The sequence below is a fragment of the Microcaecilia unicolor genome, chromosome 4 (assembly GCF_901765095.1).
Source record: "Microcaecilia unicolor chromosome 4, aMicUni1.1, whole genome shotgun sequence".
Taxonomy (NCBI): Eukaryota; Metazoa; Chordata; class Amphibia; order Gymnophiona; family Siphonopidae; genus Microcaecilia; species Microcaecilia unicolor.
The window spans coordinates 64,323,024-64,341,537 of record NC_044034.1 but is presented as its reverse complement, the minus strand read 5'-3'; the positions used below and the strand labels follow the sequence as shown (position 1 = coordinate 64,341,537).

The 18,514-nt window shown below is 44.5% G+C and overlaps 1 protein-coding gene across 5 annotated transcripts in view; it reads left to right on the top strand.

The window, feature by feature from the left end:
- The window catches only part of IFT88 (intraflagellar transport 88), a 269,351-nt gene that overhangs the window by 215,840 nt on the left and 34,997 nt on the right, over positions 1-18,514 (top strand). For all 5 annotated transcript variants that reach the window (XM_030200295.1, XM_030200293.1, XM_030200296.1 and 2 more), the window contains one exon: positions 3,965-4,071. In XM_030200295.1, coding sequence (XP_030056155.1) covers positions 3,965-4,071 — 107 coding nt within the window. The remainder of the gene's footprint in view (positions 1-3,964; positions 4,072-18,514) is intronic.

The window sequence follows — 18,514 nt, the reverse complement described above, 5'->3', positions numbered from 1 at the left end:
TATGGACTTTTCCTCCAGGAACTTGACCAAACCTTTTTTAAACCCAGGTATGTTAACTGCTGTAACCACATCCTCCAGCAACGAGTTCCAGAGCTTAACTATTTGTTGAGTGAAAAAATACTTCCGCCTATTCGTTTTAAAAGTATTACCGCGCAGGGGTCATGTGATGCCAAACTAACAAACTGGCATGTGTGGGAAGAGCTCCTAGGCCCTAAACAGCAACTCATGCCCTCCAAGCCTGCAATTTATTTTAAAAATGTGTCCATTCTGCTTGGGAAATCTTTTGGTTTCATAAGCTACCACAATTTGAGACTTCCATGCTTGTGATGCCATCCAAACCCCAAGAAAGGAAAGGGAAAGGAGCCAAGTGCCTTGCCCCATGATGGCAGCGATGGAGTCAGGAGGAGCACCAACTGTTAGCTTGGTGTGGATGGTGAAAATAGTGGCAGAGGTGAGAGAACGGAACAACTACAGTCCAACTTTGCATCTTAGTAACAGAGTAGCAGATATGGAGGACCAGGCAACTCGGACTTGGGAGGCCCAGGCAAGCATGAAAAGAAAAATACAGCATTTGGAGGATAAGCTAGACAAACTAGAAAATAGCTCATGTCACTGTAACCTTAGGCTGGTTTGGCTTCCAGAACCCATTCAGGATAGTGATTTACTTGGATTCCTGAAAAAATGGTTACCCCAGACCTTCCAACTTCAATTGACGGCGGGCCCAGTGTGAGTAGAGCATGCTCACCAACTGGGACCTCGTGGGCCTTCTTCATCTCAACTGAAAGTGGTGATTTTTAAACTCTTGAACTATGCAGACAAAATGGAGATAGTGCGTGCACGGCGAGCTAAAGGCTCTTTGAATTATGACAACTCAAAAATTCTCTGCTTCCAAGATTTTTCAGCAAAAGTAGCAGCACAGGAGGGAATTTTCAGCAGTGTGCTCTCTCGTACATAAAATATACAATTCGAATTGCTCTACCTGGTGAGACTGTGTATCCACCAGGGATCAATGACCCATTCCTTTGAGTCGGCATCTGAGACAATGCAATATATAAATTACTTGCCATCTACAAATACTGCACACACAGTTCAAAATGAAACCGATAAAATCTCATAATACTATCTTGAAGCAGTTCTGATAGTTCTACCAGGCTTGAATGAGGACAACTTTGCACAGTCCACATGTTGAAATGGAGAGATCACAAGTTGATGGTTATTTTTACTAAATGTTTTTAGGAATGTTATTTCATACTCTGGGTTGGAGTATTGAAATTTATGAATCCTTTGGAGGCTCCCAGAGTCTAGCAGCATTACTGGGACCATCCACTGTCTATTTTTTGTGTATGTTCCTTTTGCATATGAGTTTAAAGGATGGCTGTTAAATTCAGAGTGGCCTTTTGAACAGTTCAGATTGACTTTGAGGAGGGCTTCTATTTTTCATTTCTTCTTACACAATGTTTTACTTTTTTATATGCTCTAGTATTGGACAGTTACTAACTAGCAAAGGCTAGTTGATGGATATATATGATTTTTAGAGCTGTGATGCTGTTTCTAAAGAGTTAGAGGAGGACTTCTTTTGGTTCTCCTGATCATTAAATGGAACCAAGACTGAACTGTTTACAATTGAAATTGAACCTGTTTTTTTTCTTTCGTTTTTGCACTTATGCAACAGATAGAAACCTTTTGATCAGTCTAACATTGGGAACTAAGGCTTAAGGTGGATTGTATTGAAGTTGGACTGGCTCCTTTTATTTGTATTTTGGTATTTTTGCAATGGGTAGGAAGCCAGGACTTAATCACGTTGAGTCAAATATTCAATGCTGTTTAGTTGTAATTCAGTATCATCATATTGCTATGTTTCTGCAGATGTGAATCTAGAGTATGGCATTTGAATATGGACACACTTTCGGCTCAGTATTTTGGAATGATGGTGGGGGGAGGGGAGGTCTTTGGGATGAGGGGGGGGGGGGGTCCCATAGTGGGCTAAGTCCCATATTGAGCCTGACACTGTTAGGAAAATGGGGGTACAAATGAGATAATAAATATTTTTTTATAAGAGGGGAAACAGCAAACGGATCTATTAGAATGTTTTTAGTTTTATATTTTTTAGGCATATGCATAGGGGGATTCTATTTTTATCCTCAATTTTACTTTCAAAAGTTTGGAGAAGGCTGCAGGCTGGTACAGTTCTCTTCCAGGTGTTAATAACTTTTGTTTCTGTAGCTTTAATTCTCTCTTCACTCAGTTAAGACATTAAGCTTATTTCCTAGAGTGTAGGAGTAATTTCCTTCCCCATCAAAAGGCAAAAAATTCTAGAAGCTGTAAACAGGCAGAAAGCTGACATAGGTTTCCTGCAGGAAACCCATCTATATTCAGAGGAATATGCTAAATTAAAATATGGTGAGTGGAAATGATTATAGACGCGCCTGCTGATAAAGCAGGAGTCATTATTCTGGTCCAGAAGGCTTGGATGTTATTCTCTATCAATGTTTGAGTGATTCTCAAGGCAGAGTTGTCTTAGCTGATGTGACCATAGGGCATACTGCTGTGTTGTTGTGTCACAAATATTTTTATCAACATCTTATAAATATGGTACTTCATCAACAGAATTTACCTTTTATTTTAAAGGGGGAATTTTAATATGGTAGATAAATCACACCCTAATCTCAAAAGAGAAAATTATTGGGACGTCTGGTGGTATGTGCTATGCTTGATCTAGTTGATGTGTAGAGAGTCCTACACCCAGGAGCCCGGGACTATACCCATATGTTGCAGGTTCATCGTTCACAATCACATATTGATTATCTCAGGTGTCTGGCACTTTATTTTCAAAAGTAAACACAGCAGAAACTGGGCCATATAGTATTTCAGACCAGGCCTTAATATGGATCACATTAGAACTGGCTCTTATGACTCAGAGACAATACCAGTGGAGAGTCCCACTTGGTTTATATTGGGACCTTAAGCATCGAGAGCATATATTTCAAAAATGTCAAGACTAGAAAGATAACAATCAAGGTCATGTCACTAACCCAGTTCATTTTTGGGAAACCGCTAAAGCGGTTTTATGGGGGGAAACCATAAAGCCAGGGATATGAATTGAACATAATGTTTTAAGTGAAAAAAATAGAGAGGAAGAGGAGAAAAGCAGGCTCTAAGTGAGAGGAAGACAAAAACTGAGTTCTATGAATATAGTTTTCATATGTTGAATGAAGCTGTGTGGCAGCTGAAGAGATTTGGTGGTGAGCTAGTCATGTAGCAAACTACTACCCAGTACCTACCAAGATGTGTGCAAAATAATTCTTAAATATCTGGTAAGAGAATAGAGTTGTAGATGTATGTGTGAAGTACATTATGTACTGACTATTGTGAAAATGATTTCAAATAACTTTCCTGGAACATGAGAAAATAAATGCTTAAACTTTAGATATTTCATGATATTCTTCCATTTATATGTGTCATGAACAGGCCCCTGGTTTTACTGGCGGGGGTTCCCAACCCCGGCCAGCTGAAGCCTTGTCCAACACCAGTCTCCAGCACCACCGAGTTACCTGCCCTGCTCTCTCTTCTCTCTCACGTCCTGCACGCTCCTTTTGGTGAAATTGAGCATGCTTATTTTCAGTTAAAAGAGCATGCAGGACATGAGGAGGAAGACAGAGCAGGGCAGGCAACACGGCGGTGCCAGAGACTGGCGCTGACAAGGTTTCAGCTGGCGGGGGTTGGGGACCCCCACCAGCCAAGGTATTTGCTGCAGCTTGCAGTTAGCAATTGGGGGAGCAGTAGGGCAGCAAGGGGGGGGGGGGTGGCAGACCAAACTGTGCCCCCCCCCCACCTTGGGCTCTGGCCCCCTCCCACTGCAAGGTCTGGCTACACCCCTGGTCATGAATTTGGCAGAATCAATTAGAATTCTTGTATCAGAGACTGAGCTGTCTTTTTAATGTACTGTCACAATATCTGACTATAGGTCTACGGTTCCTGGTACGTCTCTGCACTGACATTGGTCTAAAGGAAGTGCAAGAATATGCAACAAAACTCAAGAAGGCAGAAAAAATGAAAGAAATAAGGGAACAGGTATATATCTTTTCTGTTTTTAGTTTCATAAACTGTAGTCACCAGTAGTATAATGAGAGCACTAGAATGATGTTCAAACAGTCTATGGGTCTTACAGACACACAATACTATTGTAAAATACTGAAATAAGGCTGCTGTCTCAGAATATAGTCAATCCTAATAGTGTGAGAGTCTGGCGACGCTATCAAACAGACAATAGTAGAGAACTATCAAACTAAATTCAATAAAATAAGTTTTAAATTTTAAAGAGTCCAAGAGAGTGTTCAGTATATGCTGGAGGATTCACCAGCACATTACCACTGGCATCCCTGAGGAAGACCTTTGAAACAGAAATTTCTGTAGGACGTTGGGAACTTAGTGTATGAGCGACGGAGTTGCGAGTTCAAAAATTCAGATAAGTCTGCTCCTGTTTGTTTCTCTATTTTCCAGTGTGGATTTGAATAAATGAAATGTAAAGATTCCTCTTCACTCAACAATTAGGAGTTCTCTTTTCTCCTCCATAATGTGGACTCTGGCGACGTAGGACATTAGTAGAGCACATTATTATTTCTGGTTGTGATTTCACATTGCACTATGTATAGTCTTAATCAAAAATTTGGAGTGCCATTTGGGGAGTGTCTCATGATGTATAGAGCTTTTCAAGTGAGCCACTTTTGGGGCGGCCTGACTCACTGAAGTAAGTGTACAGCTGTAGGTACAACCTATACTGAACTCTCTTTCGGACTCTTTAAAATTTATTTTATTGAATTTAGTTTGATAGTTCTCTACTATTGTCTGTTTGATAGCATCGCCAGACTCTCACACTATTGGGATTGACTCTTTGTTGTTTGATTATTTTTGTCTCTCCCTAGGGATTCCTTCAGTTGTCTTATACTATAGAGCAGTACTAGTCAAACCCATTTTCTTTTTCTGTTTCTCCTAAGTACTTGATTTTTCATGGTTTAAAGATGGAGGAAAATTGTTTTTCTGTTGAAAAGCAGCTACACTGAGCCACACCAATGGTTCACTTGACCTACTATGCCAGAAGAGTCTTCTAGCACTTTCTAAGAAACTAAAGAAAAGTCAGTTTGTGAAAATAACATTCTTAGGTTGCATACATGTTGTTCTGAGACTACTTATTTAGTTTATTAAAGTAAATTTGTTGTATTTAAGCTGATAAGGGCCATTATTAAAGTATGTATGATGTTATTTGACAAGAAGTTAATTAAAATATATATGAGTTGATTCTGCTGTCCAGCAGCCCCTTAGAGATATACGGATAAATATTTATATATCTTAATACAGATAATCAGCAGTGCTATCCATCTGATTCAGACCACTGCATATGCTGGCATTATAATGGTAATTTATCATGTAAAGTAGCCCATGCTATTTCTGCGATGCAGCTTGGTCTGAGGGCTTAAAACTATGCTCAAAATTTCACTAAACTCCTAAATTTAGGAGCCTAAGAAGTATGTGGCAAAAGGGGGGGATTTAGGGCAGGGAAAAAAGGGTTAAGAGCTTAGCACTAGGCAGTTAAATTGGGGGAGGGAGTAAATATTAAAAGCGATTTAAACAGCCAGGAAAGGCCCCTAGCTGTATAAATTGCTTGTATGGGGTTATCCAGCGACACTTAACCAGACAGTTCCGCTGAATATCCTCTCTAACCACCCATGCGAAAACCAGCTAATTTGTGGGTGGTCCAGGGGCAGAGTTAGGGCGTAGCAATTACCTTGCCAGTTAGTGGCAATATAAGTTCAGTAACCTTATAAAGTTAGGACAGAAAAAAGGCTGTCCTAATTTTATGTAGTGAGGTTAACCAGGCACCAATCAAAATATTGCCCAGTGCTGGTTAACATCCGGGTAGCGTCAGGGAAAGCTTGAAGCTCCCCCCTTCCCCCACTAAGGCTAGATCTCACCCTCCAAAACACCCCTTCCCCCCAGTGATGATAGGCCCCCTCCCCGGGCCTACCCTGGTGGTCCAGTGGAGGCAATGGGGGCAGCAGTGAATTGCACTCACTCCTGCCCCTAGTGGCTGCCTCAACAAAATGGCTGCTGCAACCTCTAACAGAACTCTGGCTTTTCTGGGAAGGGGGTAATGGCAGAGGGATTAGAGGGGCTGAGGACCCCCTTGAATGTTATGCGTGTCCCAGAAGATATTCAGTCTTGGGCTGCATAACTGTCTTATGCAGGCCCTGGCTGAGATTTGCATAAGTTCTGGCAGCCTTGAGCTGCTGAAATTCAGTGCCGGTACAGGACTTCACCCAGCATTGAATATTGCGGCGTAATGTAACCAGTGATTGGCAGTGTTTAAAAACAAAGAAAGAAAGCTGACCGCCACCAGTAGGCTCAAAAATCTAGGCAAATGAGTGTCAGTTCTTACCATCAGTGCATGACTTTTAAGCTCCTAAATGTTGGTGAATTTTCATCAGAAAACTTAGGCTCATATGTTTGACTGAAAATAGGGGACAAATTTAGGTGCCTAAATATAGGAGCTTAGATTTTTTTCACTATCGGGCCCATTTCATTTGGTCAAGGTGTGCTGGCCAATTGGTCTGTGAAATCTTGCAACTCTCACACTGTTTTTAGGTGTGGGCTTCACCTGGAAAATGGAAAATACATACAATTGAGCAGCCTTGAGCTTGAGATTCACCCACTTCTGTGCTAAACTCAGTCCTGCTTGTTGATGGAAAATTCCTTGTTGTGCACTTGTAATGGATGATTTCCAAAGAAGCATGATTGAACAGTCACATAGTCCCTTCTACCTCTACCTCCCTAAGAGTGGCATTACTTCTTGAGCTATGGAGAAAACCACTGAATGTATGAGTTTAGCAGAATTTTGAGTATAAACTTACATACTCAGCTGTTGTAAACTTTCAGAGAGGCTAACTTAGAAGCCTAACTCTCAAAATGTCACAGTCTCAGGCGCTAAACAGTCAGTCATGGACTCTGGAACAACGTGAGCCCTTGGCCTACTGTCGTTGAGCGGCAGCAGGAGGCAAAACCCCACAACCAGGACTGGACTAGCAAGCAAGAATAGAGCTGAAGCTGTAGGCAGGCAGTGCTGGAACAGACAAGACTGAAACAGCAGAACTGGAGCTGAAGCTGTAGGCAGGCAATGCTGGAACAGACAAGACTGGAATAACAGGACTGAAGCTGAGGGTAGAGGGGACTAGAGCAAGCAAGGCAGACTAGGCAGAACACAAAGCTGACCCACAAAGACAAACAACAGAACTAAGGCTGAAGGCTGACCCTAGCACACAAACAAACAGAGAAGAACAGAAGCAGAAGTGCACACAGGCACCCTAAACAAGAAATCAAGACAGAAGTGCCCATGGACACACAGACTATGAACAAGGCAGACGTGCTTCACTGCACACGGACTAACCTGGAGGCCTTTGCAATCTGTCACAACTGTCAGGAATAGTGAGCCCGTGGACCAAAGCCGGAGCATTGGCAGACAAATCACCTGGGCTGGCACAGGCAGGAATCAGAACAGGCTGGACTAGGATAAACTAACAGACTCAGCAAGGCACGACAGAGGTCTCTTAATCTTGTGTTACCTGTTTAGAGCATTTTCCTGCTTGGCTTGGTTCCTGAGAGGCTTGCTCCTGAAGGTCTGTTCTGTGTTCCTCTGAGTCTTGCTTTGTTTCTGTGTGTTTGCTTTTGTACCTTGATCCTGAAAGCCTGGCTCTAGAGCCACACCCGGCCCTTGGTGTCTGTATCTGTTTAACCCTACCCTTGGCGCCTGCTTTTAACCTAGCCCTGCTTTTGACTCTTGCTATAGTTAAGCTCTGTGTTTAAGCCAAGCTCTGTGTTCTGCCAAGTTCTGTTCCTGTTGTGTGTTTGAGCCAGGTTCTGCCCCTGTTATGTGTTTGAGCTAGTTCTGTCCCTGCTCTCTATCAAGCCATGTCCCTTTAAGTATCCTGTTCTCTGTCAAGCCAAGTCCCTTTCAGACTCCTGTTTCAGCCGAGCCAAGCCCGTTCCAGAATCCAGTTCCAGCCAAGCCAAGCCCATTCCAGAATCCGGTTCCAGTCAAGCCAAGCCTGTTTGAGAATCTTGAATCCTGTTTGAGAATCCCGATTCCTGTTCCAGCCAAGCCTGTTTGAGAATCCTGAACCCTGTTCGAGAATCCAAAATCCTGTTCCTGCCTTGTTTATTGTCTTGCTTCTATTATTCTTGTTGCCTAGCTCCTACCCTGTCTTTCCTATCTAGTTGTGCGTTGTCTTGTCTCTTTCAGTCTAATCCTGTCCGGATCCAGTCCTTGCCTTGTCCTTTTCTGGACCCAGCTTAAATCTACTTCCGTGTTTTGCCTTGTCTTGCATTTCTGGGTCCCAGTCCCAGTTTTAATCCAGTTCCGAGTCTTGCCTTGTCCTGTCTGGGTTCCAGTTCTGGCCCTTTGCCTTCTTTTCCTTGCCTCGTCTGGATCCGGTTCTTGTGTTGTCCATTGTGTTTAGTTACCTCTGTCCTGCCTTGTTGAGTCTGTTAGTTTATCCTAGTCCAGCCTGTTCTGATTCCTGCCTGTGCCAACCCAGGTGATTTGTCTGCCAAAGCTCCGGCTTTGGTCCAATGGCTCACCATTGCTGACAGTTGTGACACAAAATTAGGTGCATAAACTGTTTGAATATGAGCCTCATGTCTTTCAGTAAAGCAGTAGAGAAAGGAAAAGGTATGAAGGTAAGGTCCAGGTCACTGCTTTACAAATAGTATCCATTGATGCAGACCTCAGGAGACCTACAGTAGCTATAGTGGCTCTTACCTGATGAGATTTCACTTTGATAGCTAAAGAAGCACTCATTTTTTTTCATAAGAGAATTTGGATTTAGTTTACTAGAGTTCATTTGTCAGGGGTCAGAGGAGACCAGCACCCTAGACTTTCTGATGGATTCAGTTCTTTTGAATTAATAATTCAGGGTCCATTTACAGTCCAGAATATGGAGGACTTTCTCATGTGGATTCATGGAAAGGTGGTACCACTTTGGATAAAAACTTGGGGTTAGTTTGAAGAATCAGTTTTTTAAGATGAAAGTGTTTGGTTCATATGTCACTAAGACTTGAAGTTCACTTGTACCTGAGGTAGCTGCTGCTAGGAAGAGTGCTTTGTAGATGATGTTCTTAAGAGAAGTAGACTCCATTGGTTTGAACCACATCTTCATAAGTGGTGTCAAAATGACATTGAGGTCCCATGCCACAGGAGAGTTCTGCAGTGGTGTTTTGAAATGGAGAAGCCCTTTCAGGTGCCTAGAAACGATAAGACATCGGGAAACCAGAAGCCTATCAACTGAAGAGTGATAAGGTGAAAGAGTGCCAAGATGTACTTTGATGGAGGATGTTTGAAGTCACAATGATATAAGTAGGGCCAGATGATGTCAGATAGCGAATAGGGCCGTGCCATTCATGAAACACTAGATGAAAAAATTTTTCCACTTGAAAGTATAGGTGGGGGCTGGCATCCAAGATGGTTTTGTTCTGAGAGGGCGTACCTGCAGCAGCTCCAGTAGAACCTTATCTCTTCAGGCCTGTTTTTGGGCTGAGATCATTTCCCTCGGGTCTACTCCTGGCCCCTTCCTCTACTCCAGTGATCAGGGCCGTGCCTAGGGTCTCTGGTGCCCCCTGCAGACTATCAGTTGCCCCCCCCCCCCCCCCCCCCCGTGTGACACAAGATGCAAAGGAAATAGGAGCTGAAAGACGGAGTGCATCTTTGTGGGATTGCTGAACAAATAGAGGGTTTACAACCACTTAGCTTTCGTGCTTTCATGTTCACGAAATTAGTAATTAAACCTTTGATATGTAACTGGGCATATATATCATTCTCAATAGCAATCATGGCAAGGCTTACAAGCCTTTCTTGCGAAATACTTGATCGCAAATAATTTTTTATGATTTTAACCGTGAAAATGATCGCTCACCACTTGCTACACTGACAGGAATTCTCAGCAATATTCATAGAAACAAATTGCTATAAATTGCAAAATAAGATAGCAGATGTAAATTCTCAAAGTGGACATATTCCAAACACTAAAATGAAAAGATTTTTTTCTACCTTTGTTGTCTGGTGACTTGATCATGCTGGCCCAGTACCTGATTCTGCTACTATCTGTCCTCTTAACTCTGTTTCCAGGGCTTCCTTTCCATTTATTTCTTTACTTTCCTCCTTTCTTCTTTATTTCTTGCCTTATATCCGTAAGTAAAAGCTAGGTCCTCTGCAGACTGTCCAGTGGATCCAGCTTCTGCCTATTTTCTCCATCCATGTGCAGGTTTTCTTCCTTTTCCCTCATCTCATCTCCTTCCTCTCTCTTCCCTCCCCTCCATCCATGCCCAGCATTTCTTCTCTCTCCCTTCCCCTCCATCCATGTCCATTCTTGTCCCTCTCTGCCCTTCCCTCCCCTCCATCCATATCCAGCAGTTCTCCTCTCTCCGCTCCCCCCCCCCCCCCATTTCCAGCAATTTCTCCTCTCTCCCTGGGCCCTGCCCTCCAATCCATGTCCATCCATGTCCCTCTGCCCTTCCCACCTCCATCCATATCCAGCAATTCTCCTCTCTCTCCCCTCCCCCCCCCATTTCCAGCAATTTCTCCTCTCTCCCTGGGCCCTGCCCTCCAATCCATGTCCATCCATGTCCCTCTGCCCTTCCCACCTCCATCCATATCCAGCAATTCTCCTCTCTCCCCTCCCCTCCATTTCCAGCAATTTCTCCTCTCTCCCTGGGCCCTGCCATCCCATCCATGTCCATCCTTGTCCCTCTCTGCCCTTCCCTCCTCCATCCATATCCAGCAATTCTCCTCTCTCCCTGGGCCCTGCCCTCCCATCCATGCCCCTCTCTGCCATTCCCTCCTCCATCCATATCCAGTAATTCTCCTCTCTCCCCCTCCCCTCCATTTCCAGCAATTTCTCCTCTCTCCCTGGGGCCTGTCCTCCCATCCATGTCCATCCTTGTCCCTCTCTGCCCTTCCCTCCTCCATCCATATCCAGCAATTCTCCTCTCTCCCCTCCCCTCCATGTTCAGCAATTTCTCCTCTCCCTGGGTCCTGCCCTCCCATCCATGTCCATCGATGCTCCTCTCTGCCCTTCCCTCCTCCATCCATCCATTGTGCATCCATATCCGGCAATTCTCCTCTCTCCCCTGCCCTCCCATGTCCACCTGCCCGCCCTCTGAGTCTGGTTTCTTGTATTTAATTTAAATTTACCGCCATCGTGGCAGCAGCTGCGCAGCGTCAGTGAAAGTGCTGCCAACGTCTCCAACCTTCCCTTCCCGCTCGTTTGTTCCCTCAGTGTCCCGCCTTCTTCTGACATCATTTCCTTGCGAGGGCAGGACACTGAGGGAATGAACGAGCGCGAAGGGAAGGCTGGAGACATTGGCAGCGCTTTCACTGACGCTGCTCTGCTGCTGCGACGTTGGAGGTAAATTTAAATAAAAGGGCTACTGTCGGGGTCCGGGAGCTGAGGTAAGCGGTGAGGGTAAGCATGGCGCGGCGGCGCCCTCCAGAGGTCGGCGCCCCCCTGCGGTGCTTACTCCGCTTACTGTGTTGGCACGGCCCTGGACATGGCTAAAAAATATTTGGTAGAGGTCCTAAAGATGCCTGCAGATTCATTTCCTCCTATTACATTTTGTTTAAAGATCAGAAACTATTCAGTGTGATATATATATAATAACTGGGAATATCAGGAGGGGGGCAAAAACGTTTTCACATCACAGTATGTGAAATAGCATAAAACAAAGGGTTGCTGATCCATACGTTTCAATTTCAGTGTAACTCAGCTGCTATTTGGATATTTTGTCTGATATTATTGATTAATAGAAAGGTATTTAATTTTTTTTTTTTAATATGGCAAAAAAATGGGCATTTGGGTATCTATTATCGATGGTTCGTATTTGATAGATCAGCCTTTGCTGTTCCAGTTAGCCATGTACCATCCTAGCATTGAATGGACCAACTTTAGAAGATTGTGACTGGTAACCACTTGATTCCAGGCTGCAGTGAGTACCCCTGTCGACTCTCTTTGATGTAGGATGCCATGTGGATCTTTCTAGTGCTATTTCATTCCACAAGTTCTCAATTGGATTCAGGTCCGGTGACTGGGTTGGCCAGCCAAGGGTAGGAATTGTCGTAGATTTCTTCCATTCAACAGTTGCTTTTGTTTGATGGAATGGGGTATTGTGGTCCTGGAATATGTAGTCACCTGATAGAAATTTCTCTGCTGAAGAATCATGCACGTCTGCAGTCTTCTGTAGTATCTTGATGTACTGTTTGGCATTTATCATGCCATTGATGACTTGTAGATATCCTAACACAACTTGCTGTCATGCAACCCTGCCATGATCTTCAACGGATATTTTACAAGTACATTCAAACACTCTGGCTTGCATTTTTCATCTGGAAATCCTTACATAATGTGCAAGCCTGGCCTCCAGTGAGGCAGAAAGTGCTTTCATCACTAAACCTTTACCAATATCTTGCAAGTCCATTTTGAGTTGTTCTTTTTTCAGTTGACTCTGTACTTTTCTTGTACCTCTGTCAGCAGTAGATTTTCTTGTTTCACATCCTCTCAATCCACATTCCAGACATTATCTACCTAGTAGATGAAGAAACTGCCACTCCACAGTTGTCAAACCACTGCCTGATTTGCTGAGGTGAGGCGATCTTGCGGTCAGAATTATATAACTGAGATTTGCTGAAATTGGATGCACTTTTGCTGCAGGATCTGATTCTGCATAACTCATTATTTGCTAAGCCACGCTCAATATGAATGCATATCCAACGTACAAAATGAGTTGCATTTGAGAGGAGTGGAACACTGAAACATAATGTGTGATGTTCCATCATTAACATCTTACAACTATGTGAAACATTGCATACTGAAGCTTCAGAATGGCATTAAGAGCTGCTTATTCCAGACTGTTGTACATCACTGTATTCCTTTCCTAATAATTCCTAACATCGTTTGCTTTTTTTGCCACCGCTGTACATCGAGCAGAGAATTTCAACATATTGTCCAGGATGACACCTAAATCCTTTTCCTTAGGGGGAACTCCTAATGTAGAACCTAGCATCATGTAGCTATAATATGGGTTGTTCCCAGTGTGCATCACTTTGCACTTGTCCACATTAGATTTCATCTACCATTTGGATGCCCAGGTTTCCAGCCTCCCAAGATACTCTGCAATTTTACGAAGTCTGCTTGCAATTTAACAAATTTGAATAATTTCATGTCATCTGCAAATTTGATCCTCTCATCATTCCGATTTCCAGATCGTTTATAAGTATGTTAAAAAGCAACTTTCCCAGGGAGGAAGTGACATCACCGTGAAGATGGCTGCCTAGCCATTGAGCTACTCCTGACACTATTAGTGATCATAAGTGATACTGAACGGCTTGAGTTTAGGCGATTTGGTTGAAGACAGGAGGCAGAAGGTGCAAGCCAAAAATCTAAGCTGACTGTCAAGGTGTTCGCATACCACTTGTCACATTTGCTGGTGCAGCCCTTGGACAAGATGGTGCAGGCACAGGTGGAGACCGTGCTGGATGGGAACACTGATAGTGAGTGGCAAGTGGAAGAGCATGGCGGGCATCCCACAAGAACAGCGAAACTCCAGACATGGATGGATGAACTCAAAACAGCTATTAAAAACCTACACCGTGACTTGCACAACAATGTGGAGAATATAAGGAAATGGAGAGGACATGGGCCATAAATTAAATGAGTTTGGGGAATGGGTCATAGATCATGACATCGAACTGTGGAAGCCTTGCAAAAGCGCTGTGACATTTTGGAGGCGAAGCAGGAGGATCTCCTCGCCAAAGTAGAAGATGGGGAGAACAGAGGGTACCGTAAAAATTTGCGGGCGCATGGGGTCCCAGAGGCACAAGGTGAGAAAACAACTGCTGAAATTATCAAGCTATCTGCCATCAGTTCCTCCTTGTGGGGGAGCAAACTCCAAAATTGCCTCAGATTGATTTTGACCGCCCAAGAGAAATAATTGCTTGTTTTTTGCAGTTTCCCATCAAATAAAGGATTTTGCAGGTAGCGAGGAAGATGGGCCATATTATGTGGAAAGGGGCAAAGGGGGAACTGTTTGCTGACATATCAGCAATTACCCTACGCAAATGTAGAGACTTTCAGGATGTTACCAGATGCTTGCAGTCTCACAATATTAAATATCGTAGCACTATCCTTTTGGGCTATCCTTTGCTCTTCACCAGCATAAAGTAACCACACCTTGGGAAGACCAGCAGCTGCTTCGAGATGCTAAATTAGTGACAGAGTCCAGTGCCATAGCACACCATTGGGGGTCTCCCAGTCAGGGGGTATTTGCTGCTTAGCAGTAGAAGCAGGGCGAGCAGAAAGGCTGCAGAGGCATGTGGATCAGACTGAGATGGAGCTGGATGAGCCTGACTGAGATCTCTCCCCCTTCTCCGCTTTATTTGGATATTATAATTGTGCATATTACCAGGATGATTGCATGGCAGCGTCATTGTTGCCATAGAGAATAGTACTACTGTTGGTGGGTGCGCTAACTATGTGGCCAGATGCAACTGTGAAGAGAAGTGGAGGATGGGGGGGAGGTGGGATTATATCCAGGATATAATGAAGGATGGCTATGCTACTTTTGGGTGGTTAGGAGAAGGGGTAGCATGGTAAGAGCTCTTATTGAACATGGGATTTAGGTGGTGGTACTTACATTCAATGTGAGGGGACCTTAATACTCCTCATAAATGACAGCTGTTTTCCAAGAAAGCATGAAAGTGGGATTCTTGCAGGAGATACATTTTAAACCTGCTCATGAGCATCTCCTGCATCATAGACTGGGCACGAAAACCAGTGGGGTGAGTATAGTATTTGAAAAGTCGCTGAATCGTAGTATTAAACATTAACATCATGGTTTATATCCCACTACCACCTTGCAGTTCTAAGCGGGTAACAATCAACAAGAAACCAGAACAGTCATCTGGGAATTGCACTAAAGTAAAAAATGGTGTCAAAAACTTAAAGTACACATTTCTTAAAAAGAAAAGCTTTAACTTTCTTTCTGAATACAAGATAGAAGGCTGATGTAAGAATATCCCTGCAATATCTTTCTATAATCAAACAGCCTGAACAGCCAGGGTTTTCTTGAAAGCTAACAGTCTCCTCTTTCCGTTAACAGAAGGAAAAGTAAAATAATTAGCAGGGTCACAATGCCTAGATCTAAGAGAGGTTGCAAAATAAAAATAACAGAGAAAATAACTGGGGACCATACCTTGGAGGGATTTAAAAAGAAAACAGGCCAGTTTAAAGATAATTCTAGCTTCAATTGGTAATCAGTGACGTGTAGTATAATAATGAGTAACACTATCATATTTAGAAATGCCAAAGATATCTGTAATCTTTTCAGGATTCCTTTTGTGCAAACTAGGTATACGGAGTTGCAGTAATCCAAGTATGACAACAGTAAGGGCCAGGGGTGTAGGCAAACCTGACATTTTGGGTGGGCCCAGAGTTAAACTGGGTGGGCCCTTCTCACCCCCACCCCTACCCCTGTATATACATAAAATATAGTATTTTTTTAATGACCCGACGTCTGCCCATATCTCTCTGAACCCCCTCCCCCAGTCCTCCCTCAGAGCCGTTGTCCGTAGCAATTCCTATAAGCAACCTGCGCCAGCCCTGCAGGCTTCTCTCTACCAAATTCTCATCAAAAATCAAGAAGTGACATCACTGAGGGCAGGACATGATAGAGAGAAGCCTGCAGGGCCGGTGCAGGATGCCACCGGCAGTCTCTGAGGTAGACTGGGAGGAAGGTAGAGAGACAGGCAGATGCCAGGCCACAAGCGGAGAAGACAGCGAGAGAGTAGTGAGGCACTGCCAGGGCCGTGCCAATACGGTAAGCGGGGTAAGCACCACAGGGGGTGCCGACCTCTGGAGGGCGCCGCCGCGGTGCTTACCCTCGCCGCTTACCTGAGCTCCGTGCCGCCGAGGCCTTTAAATCTATTACCTCCGGTCGCAGCAGCGTCAGTGAAAGCGCTGCCGACGTCTCCCTTCCCTTCGCGCTCGTTGGTTCCTTCAGTGTCCCGCCTTCTTCTGACGTCAGATGAAGGCGGGACACTGAGGGAACCAACGATCGCGAAGGGAAGGGAGACGTCGGCAGCGCTTTCACTGACGCTGCTGCGACCGGAGGTAAAAGATTTAAAGGCCCCAGGGCGCGGAGCTGAGGTAAGGGAAGGGCAGAGGGCCCAGGAAGAGGACAAATTGCTGGAAATGGAGGGGAGGGGAGAGAGGAGGATTGCTGGCTATGGATGGAGGAGGGAAGGGCAGAGAGGGACAAGAATGGACATGGATGGGAGGACAGGGCCCAGGGAGAGGACAAATTGCTGGAAATGGAGGGGAGGGGAGAGAGGAGAATTGCTGGCTATGGATGGAGGAGGGAAGGGCAGAGAGGGACAAGGATGGACATGGATGGGAGGGCAGGACCCAGGGAGAGAGGAGAAATTGCTGGAAATGGATATAGAGGAAGAAATGAAGAAGAAAGGAGGAAAGTAAAGAAATAAATGGAAAGGAAGCCCTGGAAACCGAGTTAAGAGGACAGATAGCAGCAGAATCAGATACTGGGCCAGCATGATCAGAAAAAGAAAGTCACCAGACAACAAAGGTAGAAAAAAATCATTTTATTTTCATTTTAGCATTTGGAATATGTCCACTTTGAGAATTTACATCTGCTATCTTATTTTGCAACATATAGCAATTTGTTTCTAAGAATATTGCTGACAATTCCTGTCAGTGTGGCAAGTGGTGAGCGATCATTTTCATGGTTAAAAATCATAAAAAATTACTTGTGATCTATTTGTTGAGCAATCCCACAAAGATGCACTCCATCTTTCAGCTCCTATTTCCTTTGAATCTTGTGCCACACCAGGGGGGCGCCAGAGACCCTAGGCATGGCCCTGGGCACTGCCACTGAAAACGTTTGGGGGCCTCATGGGCTGCTGACTGGGTGGGCCTGAGGCAAGAATGGGTGGGCCTGCGCCCACCCAGGCCCACCCTTAGCTACGCCACTGGTAAGGGCATGTACTAGATACTCAAATTCTTCAGTTTCAAAGTAGTTACGAATAGTATGCCGCTTTCTCATTAAGAAAAAACATTTCTTTACTAAAGAATTAACCTGAACAGACACGGGAGATATTGTGCAAAGGCAAGAGCTATATACCTTTTTAAATGTGTATGCTCCCAATGTGGACCAGGGGGTATTTTATGGGGTTCTAGATCAGTTACTGCGTGATAAGATAGAGGGATATTTAATTGTTGGTGGGGGGAGGGGGATTTTAATCTGACACTGGATCATACCTTGGATAACTCTATGGGGGGAGTGGGTTATGGAAAGGCTGATAGACAGAAGTTGTTGCAGGTCTTCTCCACATGGGATTTGGTGGAGCCCTGGAAATCGTTGTTTCCCACAGCTAAGGACTATACCTACTACATGGGAGTACATAACACTTATTCTAGGATTGATTTTTGGGGGGTGAACAAAACTACCTTGGGTGATGTGGGAATAAAACCGAGAGTATGGTCTGATCGTTTTCCGGCATGGATTTTGATGCAATGGGGGCATTTGCCCCAGGGGCAGGACTTCTGGAGATTTTGGGATGGTCTCCTCCTGGACCCCCCAGAATGTTACTCAGAGAAAGATATCTGGGAATATTTCCAATTTAATGAGTTGGAGGATACAGACCCACAAGTGCTTTGGGGAGTGTATGAAAGCAGTTCTGAGGGAGAAAATCATCTTACTCGCCACATATCTGCGTAAGGAGCAGGAAAAAAAGCAAGAGGAACTGCGCAGCCAACTACAGCATTTGGAACTGCAGCATAAGCAGGGTAGAAGCCCAGGGACCCTCCCTGCATCTGCTTATGTGGGTACGAGATGCCTTGCATGAGCTGGAGTTGGAGGATCTCAATGAACAGCTCCAATTTGTCCAGCAAGAATAGCAGTCAGGCGGGTAGGCTTTTAGCTTATAAGGTGAAGAAGTGACCGACTCGGAATCATATTCTGAGAGTGAAAGATTTGGGAGGGCAAGATCATAGAGGGTATACCCAGATAGCAGAGGCCTTTATGCAGTTCTTCCAGAAGTTATATGCTGTGGAAGATCAGCTCATGATGGCTAAAATTGGCATGAATTTAGAGTAGCTGGACCTCCTGTGCTTGTCTCCTGGGAAGGCAGAGCAGTTGTCCAGTCCAATCTCAGAGGAGGAAAATTGTTGGGCAATTAAATTGTTGCCTCATGGTAAGACCCTGGGATTGGATGGGTACATAAGTTTTACAAATGCTTTCAGAAGCTGCTGGTGAAACCCTTTATAGCGGTACTTTTAATAGTTGGCGGGCAGGTGTGGAGCTGCTTCACACATGGCACCAGGCAGGGATAACCTTGATTTTGAAACCGGGCAGGGATCCTGAGTGTTGGTGGGGCTGGAGAGGGTGGACAGAAGGAAGAAAA